General features: G+C 40.7%; 1 protein-coding gene across 3 annotated transcripts in view; it reads right to left on the bottom strand.

Annotated features, from left to right (window-relative positions):
• Window positions 1-1,262, bottom strand: part of EFEMP1 (EGF-like fibulin extracellular matrix protein 1) — a 58,570-nt gene extending 57,308 nt beyond the window's left edge. Inside the window, exon 1 of one of the 3 annotated variants that reach the window (XM_012777836.3) lies at window positions 1,111-1,262. Coding sequence is in view for 1 of the 3 variants with exons in the window: in XM_076000792.1 (XP_075856907.1) it covers window positions 925-941 (17 nt within the window). In the remaining 2 variants the exon portion in view is untranslated. Of the gene's footprint in view, window positions 1-924; window positions 1,022-1,046; window positions 1,067-1,110 lie in introns of those variants that run through there. The other 2 variants (XM_012777837.3, XM_076000792.1) reach the window with 2 other exon arrangements.
• Between the last annotated feature and the right edge of the window lie 11,280 nt (window positions 1,263-12,542).

The raw sequence follows: 12,542 nt of genomic DNA on the forward strand, positions 1-12,542 counted from the left end.
CTTCCAATCTGCTTTCTCATCTCCCCTCCCCCTCCCGAACCTTCCCCGTAGCACCACGGACATAAAAACTGCTGCGGAATTGCATTTCACTTTACTCCATCCTGTTATGCTGTACATATACAAAGGACATGTATCGTGCATTTTATACTGCACCTACACAGCAGGCTTCAGAAAGAGGGGATCAAAGGATAAAAACAGAGTAATCAGTTTCAAAGTGGACCGTGCATTTTTATTTTTTTTCCCTGGGGGAGGAGGTAGGGCAGCAAATCTCTATTCCCTTGAGCGTTAAGGCTTTCCCTGTTAGCTCACCTCCTTCTAGTAAAGTTCCTTGCATAGCTCAGCAAAAATACCTGCGAGTCAATACGAATTACCTTGATCTCAAACTTTTTTTTTTTTAACACAATACCAAAACAAAACTCAGCAATTTCTTCCCAGTTCTAGGAGAATATCGGAGCTTCTCACGTCCCTTAGAGCTTCTCGCACCCCCCCCCAGAACAAAACTCTCAAAGGGGCATTTCCACCGCATTCTTTGCGCACAGCTTTGTTTAAAAGTTCCAGGTTGTGTGGAGGAGCAGCCCAGAGCATCTGATTCTCTAGTGTCTTATCAGTGCCTCGGTCCCCAACGTGCCACCTTTAGGACTGGGCTGCCTAGGACCGGAACCAGGACTGCACAGCCCAAGGTACCAGTTTCTGGGCGCCTGGCCGTGTGCCCGCAGGGAGGTGAGGTCCCCTTTCTTAGCAGTCCCCTGGAGCTGCTCCGCGTTCCAGCTTCTACCGAGCTCCTGTGGAACCCAGGTGCTGCTTAAATCTCACACATTGGTCCCCTGAAACTTTCAAAACCACGTTTACGGGCAAAGCCCTGCCGTCTGGTTGTCGGCGCGCACACACATGCCCATCCCAACAGTTGTCACCGAATCCTCTCACTTGCGGACAGATCGCATTCCGAGGCTGCACACCTCCACCTCCTTCTCTGCTCGAGAGACCCTGCACAGTCCAGGGCAGTTCTCCGGTAGTCTGCACCCCTCGGGTCACCCCACCTCACTTACTCTCCCGCACGCGGCCCCGCGGGCACTGGGCGCGCTCGCTGCGACCCCCGTCCGGGGCTCCTACCTGCGCGGCCGCGCTGCGCTCCGGGCCCGGGCAGCGAGGGGAGTGCGCAGGGAAGGGCAGCCCCGTGGGTCTGAACTGGCGAGGTCTGGCAGCGGCCCCGGCGGCAGGAGGAGGAGGAGAAAGGGAGGGAAAGGGGGAGGGCGAAGGAGGGCGAAGGGGGGCGGAGGAGAGAGCCGAGGGAGGCGCAAGCGCTGAGCCAAGCGCTGCAAGCCCGCGGGAGAGCGCGCCGCGCAGCTCGCTCTGCGCCCCGGCTCCCGGCCCTCTCCGCCGCCCAGCCTGCCCTGCCTCGCCTGCCCCTCAGTTTCCAGCCTGGGGGGGGACCCCAGGCCAAAGAGGGCACATTTGGCATGTGATGTCCTAGGTTTGCATCAGCCTTCGGGATGCTCCCAGCCTCCAGGGTGATTTCTTGTGCCCCAAGGAGGGGATCACATCTCTCCCAGAGAGCTTCTGAGGGTTTCTGGAAATTGCCAAAATTCCCGCCCCTCCCACCCCCCTATAAGTGAGAGCTAGGAGAGTAAATTAACCCCATTCATAGAACTGGTCCTTTTGCCTTTGCTTTCAGATTTTTTTTTGAAAGGGTGTGTACTTCCTCAAGTGGAGAAAAATGAGAATTCATTCATTTATTCAACACGTATTTGTGACTTCTTATGTTCTAGGCATTGGGAACAGGCCAGATAGAACTCCCACTAACAAAATTGTGAGATGGGGTTTGTTTCGTGGTCTCTCAACCTCCCTTTTTGATAACGAGTGTTGGTGAGGATGTGGAGAAAAGGGAACCCTTGTACGCTGTTGGTGGGAATGTAGATTAATATAGCCATTATGGAAAACTGGAGGTTTCTCAGAAAACTAAAAGTAGAATTATTATATGATCCAGCAATCCCACTTCTGGATATTTACCGGAAGGATTTGAAATAAGTATGTCCAAGAGATGTCTGTCCTGTTCATTGCAGCACTATTCACGATAGCCAAGATATGGAGTCAACCCAGGTGTGCATCGAGGGATGAATGGATGAAAAAAATGTGGCATATATACACAATGGAATACTATTCAGCCTTAAAAAAGAAAAGAAATTCTGTCATTTTTGACAATGTGGATGGAATTGGAGAACATTATGCTAAGAGAAATAAGCTAACCCCAGACCCATATACCACACGTTCTCACTGACATATGTAATCTAAAACAATAATAATAATAATTAAACTTGTAGAAGCAGAGTGTGGAATGGTTTGTTACCAGAGGCTGGAATTGTGGGGAAGCCTCCGTTAAATAGGAGGAATAAGTTTGATTTTTTTAAGATCAATTATGCAGCCTGGTGAATATAGCTAATAATTGATACTGTATATTTCAATATTGCTAAGAGAGTACATTTCAAATATTTCATCACAAAAATTTTAAATATTTGAGGTAATGGATATGTTAATCAGCTTGATCTAATCATCCCACATTCTATTAAAAAATCATACCATCACTTTGTACTCTATAAATATATACAACTATACTTTGTCAATATATAATACAAAAAGGAAAAACAAAACACAAAAAATAATCTCCTTTTTTAAATGGATCCCTTTGTTCATATGTAACTTCTGTTTTCTCCACTGGTTCACTTGGTGAAATCACTAATACTATTCATTTAAAGTTGGGCATTTCACTTTCACCTTTCATGCTAATAGTGGAATTTCAGGAATCTGGAAAGGAAGAAAAATAATTATTTTTCTGGCTTCATCAAATCATACACAGATTGCAGTTATCTCAGAAGGCTCCAACTAAAGTCAGAGTATTAGCTTGCTTCCCAGGCAGCTGTGTCTTCTAAGAAGCAAACGGCCAAAGGCAGTTTCAGGAGTGAGACAACCTGCAAACTGAAGGGGTTAAAGACTTTGACTCTGTCCAGTCCCAGGAGACAGAGGGTAGGAAGGGAAGGAACAGCTGCTTTCCCTCCCTGATGACTAAAGGTGGGAGGGTGATAGAGACTGCAGGAGACAGAGGTTATTAGGTGGAAGCTGCTCTCCTAATCTCTGGAGTATCTAATGGGTGACCCAGACCTTGCCAGTTTGATAGCAAGTCACACAGTATTGGAAAAGGTCAGGGAGCTCTACAACCCTCCCTGAACCTTATCTGAGTATATAAGGCTTTGCTAATTGTACGGAAGACTTTTATTACCAAAATTCTAGTAACATTTTGTCCTCTAATCACTCATGATCCCCAAACTTTTTTTTTTTAAATGGATCTTTACTTTTTGTACAGTAAAAATATCTGTCTAGATATTTTCTTCTGTTTCTTTTAAACTCTTTCGACCTGTCCTCAGCCCTTTCTCCAGAAAAATGGGGTGAAAACTTCCAAATTTCTATCTCCAGCCTAGAACTCTTCCCATATATCCAACCACTGACTTGTTACCTTCATTTGGACATCTAATGGACATTTCAAACTGAATGCCACTGCTGTTCTCAGCCCCCAACATACTCCACCCATCTGCTTCTCCATCTCAATTAATAGCAATTCCATCTTCCCATTTGCTCAGTTCCAAGACCATGTATTCATCCTTGATTTCTTTTTGTCATACATCCTGCATTCAATCCTTCAGAAAATTCTGTCAGCTTCATCTTCAAAATGTATTCAGAATTGAACTACTTTTCATCACCTCCTTTGCAATCACCCTGGTCTAAGCCACCACCATTTTCCACCTGGACTATTGCAACAGGTCTCCCTTTTTCCCCACGGCCTTTCTCAGCAGAAGTTCATATGCTTGAAATCATGGAGTATGTGCCTGGCCCCCTTCACGCAGCACAGTTTTGAGATGCATCCTTGTTGTTAGGTGCAGCAGAAGTTCTTTCTTTTCTTATTGCTGAGTAGTATTTCAGTGTGTGTATATCACCTGATTTGTTTATGTGTTCACTTGTTGACAGATATTTGTATTATTTATGGATAAAGCTGTTACGGACATTCCTATAGAAATCTTTGCATGGGCATATGTTTTCTCTTATGTAACCACTTAGGAGTGGAATTGCTAGGTCATATGGAAGGGATATGTTAGACTTTGTAAGAAAGTGCCAAACTGTTTTCTGAAGTGAGTGTACTATTTTGCATCTCCACCCACCAGCAATATGTGAGATTCTACTTGCTTGAAATTCTTACCAGCTCCTGGTATTGTCATTTATAACGTTAGCCATTCTGGTGGGTGTGTAAGTGGTATCTAATTGTAGGTTTTATTTTATATTTTTCTGATGTCTAGATATATTGAACATAATTGATGGACATATTATTGTCCATCAATGTATTTTCTTTTTTGAAGAGACCATTCAAATCTTTTGTTCATTTCTTTATTATTTGTTTTTTTGTCTCCTTAGTTGTAGGGTTTTTTTTTAAAATATAGTCTTCCTGCAAGTTCTTTTCAGATATATATTTTTTGAATATTTTCTCTCAGTCTTTTTCTTGCCTTTTCAATTTGTTAATGCTGTCTTTTGACATTTTCATTTTGATGAAGTCTAATTTATTACTTTAAAAAAAACTATTTTGGCCTTTTTTTGACCTATTTAAGAAATCTACCTTGAGCACCTCTTTTAAGCTCTCAAAACCTCAGTTCCTCCTTCTATGAAATGGGAAGGATAACAGTTTCTACTTCTTAAGGTTGTTGTGAGGATCGAGTGAGAAACTCAAGACAGCTATCCAATGCATGTGAATGATTGTTCTTAGGTATTGGAAGCTGTGGTATAGGGGGCTGTAGTAGACCATTCCTCATCCCAACATAACCCAATATTTTTAGGTAACATTCTCATTTCTAACACTAGGGATGTCTCCTGACTACTCTAGTCTGACTAGTCTAAAGCTAATGCAAGCAGCAATGGCTTTCTCTGGCTATTGCTTCAGGGGTAGCCCATTGACTCACTTGGGACCAATTAGAATTGAAAGGAAGAGTTTCTTTTCCATAGTTAGGGGAAAGTCTTTACAGGCTTACAGTGGAGGGGAACAGTGGAGCCCATTGTCCCAGATCCCACTAGCAGCCATATTACAGCCTGGCATGGGCCAGCTGAGCCCATAGCTAATACCCACTGAGCACGGCCACCAGATGGAAAGAACCTGTATCCTAGTCATCCAACCCATGATACTTTCAGGAGTCCTCCATGGTGTTTTAATTTCTTTTAAAATTATAGAAGAAAAAATATATATCACTCTGACCGGATGATATGTCTTTATACCATTGTAGTCATAAAATGTAATTTTTTATAGAGGAAGGGGCCCCATGAAGACCAAAGTGCCTAGGGACCATGGAAGTCATAATGTGGCCCTGATTGCCGAGCTTCTGAATCAGCCGAGTGTGGACCGTGTCCTACCTTTGCACTCCACTTTTGTGAAATAATATATTTCCTTACGGCTCAAGCCAGTTTGAGTCAGGTATTTAGTTCTTTGAAGCAGAAAATGAACTCACTGCTAGTGCAAGGTAGCCTCCTACTCCGGGAATGCTGGCTCTGTGGTATGTTGTACCTGAGCCCTGCACTCCAGAGTGTCAAGCCTCGAGTGCTTCTTGGGAGAGAGTCCCAGCCTTTCTGTCCTTGGGTGAGCTGAGCATTCCAGCCACTTCTGCTTGGATCAGCTCTGAGTTCACTTTCTATCTCTCTCTCTCTCTCTCTCTCTCTCTCTGAGTCCACTTTCTCTCTCTCTCTGTGTGTGTGTGTGTGTGTGTGTGTGTGTGTGTGTGTGTGTGTGAGAGAGAGAGAGAGAGAGAGAGAGAGAGAGAAAGTGGACTCAGAGAGAGAGAGAGAGAGAGAGAGAGAGAGAAGTTTTCAAAGATTTAAGATGTGAATGGTCCATTTAATAGTCACTGCTTCAGGAAGGCAACTCTGGCACCTCTTCATGTGATTTGCAAAGTAATCAGTGAACAGCTTTTATAAGGGAGCCCCCTCTGCTCCCCAGTTTTCCAGATATTATGTGTATCACAAAAATTTTATATTGTTATATTTTAATATTTACCTTTTAAAACATTCACTGGAAATAATTAGAAGTCTTAAGACCTCACATGGTGTTTAATGAATTGAGTCATGCAGCCAACAAGTCTTGTGGCTAAAACCCAATTAAGAATATTCACTGGTGTGTGGACAACTGGAAAGTGAGATCTTGAAAAAAGTGAATTTTGTAAGAAGTCAGTCAGGATGGAATCGTTACATGGGGATGAAAAGCAGGACAGGTAGCCAGGAGTTCTTATCTGGGCCTTGCCAGGCTCTAGCTGGGTAACCATGGGAGCCACCCAGCTTCTCTGAGTCAGTTCTGCACACATGTGGACCAGGATAACAACATTTATCTGCAGTTACTATATTGTGCTTACCTGTTGTCATCACATGGTACTTACCTGTCGTGATCACATTGTTTTTTACCTGTCATCATCTATTCCCTTTTCTAGTAATAATATCCTGGTTTTCCTTTGAAAACCAACTCTTATAGTGGTAGGCCAGGACCAGCTCTCCCATTGACTGCCCCTAAGTGCGCACCAAGGGAAAACTCCTAGGGCCTAAATCATAGAGAAGGGGAAATGGCCCAGTCCCAGCACAGCAAGGGTGTCAAGGCCTAGAACCTGGCCATTAGGCCTGGTGATGTGGCAGAATTATTGCCCTCTGTAACGGTTTAAGTTGTTTTGTGTGCTGATGAGACTTCTATGCTCCTCTGACAGTAAGACTGCCCAGTCTACCTGCGCTTCAGGCCTCCCTCTGTGAGTTGCAAGTCCTGCTGGAAGCAGGAACACCCTCCAATCCACCCCCACCAACACCCCTATTTCATTTATATTCTTTGCCTAGCTGATACTGACCCAACCTTGAGTCCAGACACCATGGTTTGGCCTAGAGGGATTTTCCAGTCTGTATGGTTTGAATGGAGTTATTTTTCCCTCTCACTCAGTGGGTGAGGATGTGCCCAGGCCCTGCCAGTTATAATGTCAAATCTCCTGCAGCCACAGTGATTGGTTCAGGAATGGCAGACATACCCTAAGATAATTCCCAATGAGAGAGCAGTAGAGCATGAGAGTTCTAACCAAACAACCTGGGCTGAAGTCTGGATTGTGCCACTTAACTGGCTGTGTGAACCCAGGAAGGTTGCTTAACCTCTCTGGGCCTAAATTTCCTCATATATAAAATGGGGGATAATGATAGTTTCCATCTTGTAGAGTTTTATGAATACTAAATAAAAGAATAAACACAAATTATTATTCTAGTTCCTTGCACATAGCTATTGCCATTCTTGTTACGTCATGGCCTATCACTCATTGTCTGTGCCATGAGCTTAGTATTAAAAAATCAGATTTATTGTATAATAGGATAAAAAAGTTATTAAGGTTGAAAATTTCCTGCATATTTTTGTTGGTAGCTATCTCTAGTCTATGAGATGTTTAGAAGCAGCAAGATCTGGACACTCAGTCTGCAGCAGTTTGATGACTGGGTCTTGGAAATGCATGGCTCCACACTGAGCAACAGCCTGGGATGAAGTTATTTTTGGCATAAATGGCTATGAGATACCTAACTTTTTGAATTTCAAGTGGCTTATAAAAGTATATTTCCTCACTAATAGTAAGTAGTAATACTAATAGCTAACACTTACAAAGCCCTTATACTGTGCCAGAAACTGTAGTGAGCACTATGTATGCTAACCCAGTGGCACTATTATTATCCCTATTTTACTAAAAAGGAAATCAAGGCGCCCAGCAGTTAAGTACCTTCCCCCAGGTCACACAGCTAGAGTGTGGCGGAGTAGAGGTTCAAAAGCAGGCAGGCTGGTGCCAGAATCTCTGCTGTAAATGCTCCTCTATGTTACTCCTTCCCACCAGCGACTGAATTTAGGATTCAGAGGCGGAGGCATGGATGATTTCTTTAATGGAGTGCAATTACATAAATTCAAACTGGATGCATAGATTGAGCAGAATGCAAGTGGAGACACAATAAATTTGCCTTGCTAAATTGCTCTGACTTTGGGGGAATCTGAGACTTTAAAGATTTGAAGATCTGTTTGATGGAAAAAATTCAAATTTCAGAACAGATCTATAGATGTTGATGATTACGCACTATGCACTGTGCTTTTAAGTCTCTGGATCCTTTGGAGGGTGTGCTTGAATCAAAGGTGTCCTATCAGTGTGGCTCCGTTCTAAGAGTGACTACTCAAGGTCTAGGTTAACTGTGTCTAACAAGGACCCATAGTAGGTATCCCTGGAATGCTGGAGACCAAGACTTGAATCACAGAATTCTACAGAATCCTGTAGAATTGGGCCTACAATTTCTGTCCAAACCAGGCAACATTTGGGTCCACTTGGTTTATAAAAGTACATTCTCTTATGAATTTGCTGAAGGAAAAGCTAAGGCTAGAGCCAGAATTGATGGGAAAAAACTTCTGCCTTTTACAAAAAGAGTCCATTTTTAAATACTAATGTTCTTAGTGAATTGATAAAAATAGATCACTGACTGCTGATAGCCCTGTATTGTACTCTCGCAAGAATAATGTTGATTAAATTATTTTTTGTCTTGGGCTGCTTTCATATTGATGCTTAAAAATTCAATATTTTTGAATAGTGGCATTTACCGTTGTTATTGATGAACATATTCTCATAATGAACACATATATATGGATTTCTGATATACTTGCTATGGTTGAAACAAGTCCTTGGAAGAGATAGTCTCTAATATTCTTTCAAGTGCTGAAATTCTTTGATTCTGTGCTGTCTTTGGTCAATGATTTGGAGTTTGCATCTGGCCAACAGAAAGGATGAACTTAAGTGAGCATTCAGCAGATGCTAAATCTTTTCTTAAAAAAAAATACATAATAAACTTGTTTATTTTTAATTATAAACTTGTACAGCGAAGATAATGTGTATTTATTAAATTGCTAACATATCCCCCAAACAGTCACTCATGGAACTGGTGGCCTGTGCTTTAGAAGAGGACTCACTGAATACATGGAGGTTGGATTGCAGTTTTGGCCTCAAAGAATGTTGGCAAATTTGCATTTATGCGACGTTAATTTGCTTCAAGTATGTCATTGGTGAGTTTTTTGTTTTAGTGAGTGCCAGATGTATTCTTCTTCAGAATATATTTGGTGGAACTCTCTTTCTGAATGCCAAACGGACATGAGAAAACTTTTAGTCATCTGGAGCTTGTAAATTGTTCTGAAATTTTTGGAATTTTATTGAAGGCTTGATTTCATCATAGAGCAGAGAATACCTTGGAAGAATAAAAAGCAAATCAATCAAAAATGATTGGAACCAGTAATTAGAATTTCCTTGGAGAGATAAAAATGTATGATGTAAATCCACTGCCTTGCAAAGAAGATTGCTTTCTAACAAGTTATCAGATCTTACAGAGCAACTTCAGATGCGGACACAGATGTGAAGCTTTATTTTGTTTTCGGATACTCGTTCCTCCCGCTCTCCTTTCAAACTTAGCTTTTCCGGAAACTTCATTTGGCTAATCAGGGCTGATGGGGTTTCAAGATGATAATATTATGGAGCATGAAATTAGAAATACCATCTGAAAATTAGTAATTTTATTTCAATATGTAATTTAAATGACTGGATTATTATTATTCCACTTTTGCCAATTTGGAAGCTTTCCATAATATTTTGTTGATTTTTAGAATTTTCTTTGTTCTGTTTTCCAACTTTATTTTACCTTATTTGAATTATTATTTTTTTCCTTTGCTTTGTGGATGAGGAGCGCAAAAATGTTCCTTGTCTGTTCTTGGTGAATACTTAATGTTATATCTTGATACTGATTACAGATAACAAATCAGGTTTTAAAATTTCTTTTAAAATTAATTTTTTAGGGAATCATGGTCCAAACAAAATCATAGAGACTTTCTGTATGTTTACATTTGGAATCTTAAAACTGTATAATAGCTCTAGTAAGACTGATTTATGATTTTTTTCTCTTATTATGTCATATCCTATACCAGTGGAACTGCTGAGACCAAAGCCTAAAAATGGAATGGATATTATTTTCTCTCAGCTCTTAGAGGAATTTCAAAGCATAAATTATTTTGATAAACTAACATTAACTTCTTTTTCACTGTAGAATGTGGAAAGGCTGAAAAAGTCCTTTCTACGTGGAATTTATAGTATGTGGCTAACAGATAATATATAAGGAATGATACATCTGACCTTTATTGTCGATTAAAGAGGGCAATTGTGGAAACTGTATTCAAAGTAAGAGGTTAAAAGTTTACATATCCACAGAGAGAGATTGCAAGGATATTGCTTGGATTTTTTTATTTTTAAGAACTCTATTCAAGCAGATGCTTCAATTGTAGTTAATTTTTAAAAAGGCCAAGAGTTATAAAACACTGTTGAATTTGTTCAGTTCAGTTAGAAGAATGACAGAATCAGGAAGGACTTTCTAATCTGATTTAAGAATAGATTAATTCATTTTATGGTAAAAAGAAAAAATAAGAAAAAGGAGATCTTAGCAACTATTTGCTCCAACTCCCTCATGAGATTTAAAGCTTAGATGACTTGTCCAAGTTAACACTAGTTAGTGGTAGGGCCAAGGAGTAGGACCACATGTCTTGACTCCCCATCTTTGGAGCATTCCACTTCCTCTCTTCCTTGCCCTGTCTCTTTATTCACAGCCCCCTTTGCCTATCTGACATAATCTTCATTATCATCATCCATCCATACAACACACAGTGAGCATTTGACTGAGGCGTGTTTCTAGCCCTCAGGGAGCCTTTGGGTGGAGCTGACATATACATGTGTAGAATGAAATGGGTGTTATCTCTGTCTTCTGCCAGGCTGTGATCTTCTTGAAGGCAGAAATGATGTTTGTCTACCTCCCTAGCAGCCCACATTGCAGAATATACCCTATGAAGCTTTATGCAGAATGTGCTTTGCCTCAGGAAATTTCTCCATCTGTTTTCTTACTATGAATCCTCTTGTCTGTTTTTGTTTCTGTTCCATTGCTTCCTACTAGGAGTCCTCTTTTTTGCATATACCCCCATTAGATAGGCAGTTCACTTGGTCAGCCTGGGTTTGATTTTGGTATCTCCCCTAGAGATTACCATTTATAGTATTTTTGCTCAATGCTCTGCTCTACAGACCTTGGGCAAGTGACTCTCCTATCTGCCCTTGTTGCAAGCTCCGAAGACACTGGCCCCAGCCCATACTAATGCCCAGATCCCACTTGTCTGGGAGCTGAATTTGGTAGTCTTATCTTTGTGTTGCTCAGCAAAAGCATATAGCCTGGAGCTGGGTGGATACTCAACAGGTGTTTGTGGAAATGAATTGTAATGATACTTCCTAGTGTCATCTTTGTCTTCATCCTCCTCATCGTTTTGAAAGTTTAGCTTGGAGAGACCATGTTGAGTTCTATGTGTGATATCAAATGGCTGTGGTTCAATTGATGACACTAGATACACAAATAAAATCCACTCTGAGTATTGAACTCCCAGATATGTGGTTTAAATATCTGGCAAATTGTATAAATAATTGTTTTTTTCCTCTTCAGTATATTGTGAAGACCTAGTTTGGATATAAGTTTATGTTATATTAAGGGATGATTTTCTCTTCTTTTCAAGAAAATATCAAGTCAGTAAAGAAAATGGGGCTATGTTATATGCACATGCTGAGTTTCTATCACTTAGTCTTCTTTTAAAAACTTTCAGGAAGCCTGAGCTAGAGCTAATTAATAACTAATAAATAGCTATATTTTGGACAAAATAGTATTTGTTTTACTTTTGAAGAAGTATATTAAATGAGTATAACAATAGGTTTAAAAGTGATGACCTTGATTAAAAGACTGTTTTCCATGGTTTGCTAACATTTAAAAATGAATATATTATGTTTCTAAACATAATTCTGTAGCTTCTTTCTTCTTAATGACACTTTTGAACAATATTTGCATTTTTCCTGATTATAAAGGTAACACATGCCCAATGTAGACATTTTATAAAACACAGAAAAATTTAAAAGATGTAAATTAAAATCATCCATAATAAAAATGACTTAAGATTATCAACCTAAGGAACAACCACTGTTAACACTGTTGTATTTCTTTTCAGACTTGTCTGTTTGCTCACACTTGCTTCCTCTCTCTCTCTTTCTCTCCATACTTACTCTAAGTATATATATGTGACTTTGTCACATGGGCACCAAAGTGGCATTACATTGGCCATCGCTATTTACATCATCAATAGCACAAAGAGTTCCTTGAATCTATATTCTTATAAGAATCCTCACGACACACAGTGAGCATTTGATGGAGGCAGGCTGAATCAATGTGGGAGGCTTTGGCCAGGGAGGCAAATCTGGGTGATGATATTACACTACTCTCATTTCATGATGCTCCCCTCTTTTCCTCCTCCCCAATGACTGTGTCTATTATTGGATCAAGCCTGGGTTTTCCCTAACAGGCTCCTAAGTCTCCCAATGCAAATCACCTTGCAGCAGTCCCACCCTACTAATTCAACAAAC

The sequence above is a fragment of the Microcebus murinus genome, chromosome 3 (assembly GCF_040939455.1).
Source record: "Microcebus murinus isolate Inina chromosome 3, M.murinus_Inina_mat1.0, whole genome shotgun sequence".
Taxonomy (NCBI): Eukaryota; Metazoa; Chordata; class Mammalia; order Primates; family Cheirogaleidae; genus Microcebus; species Microcebus murinus.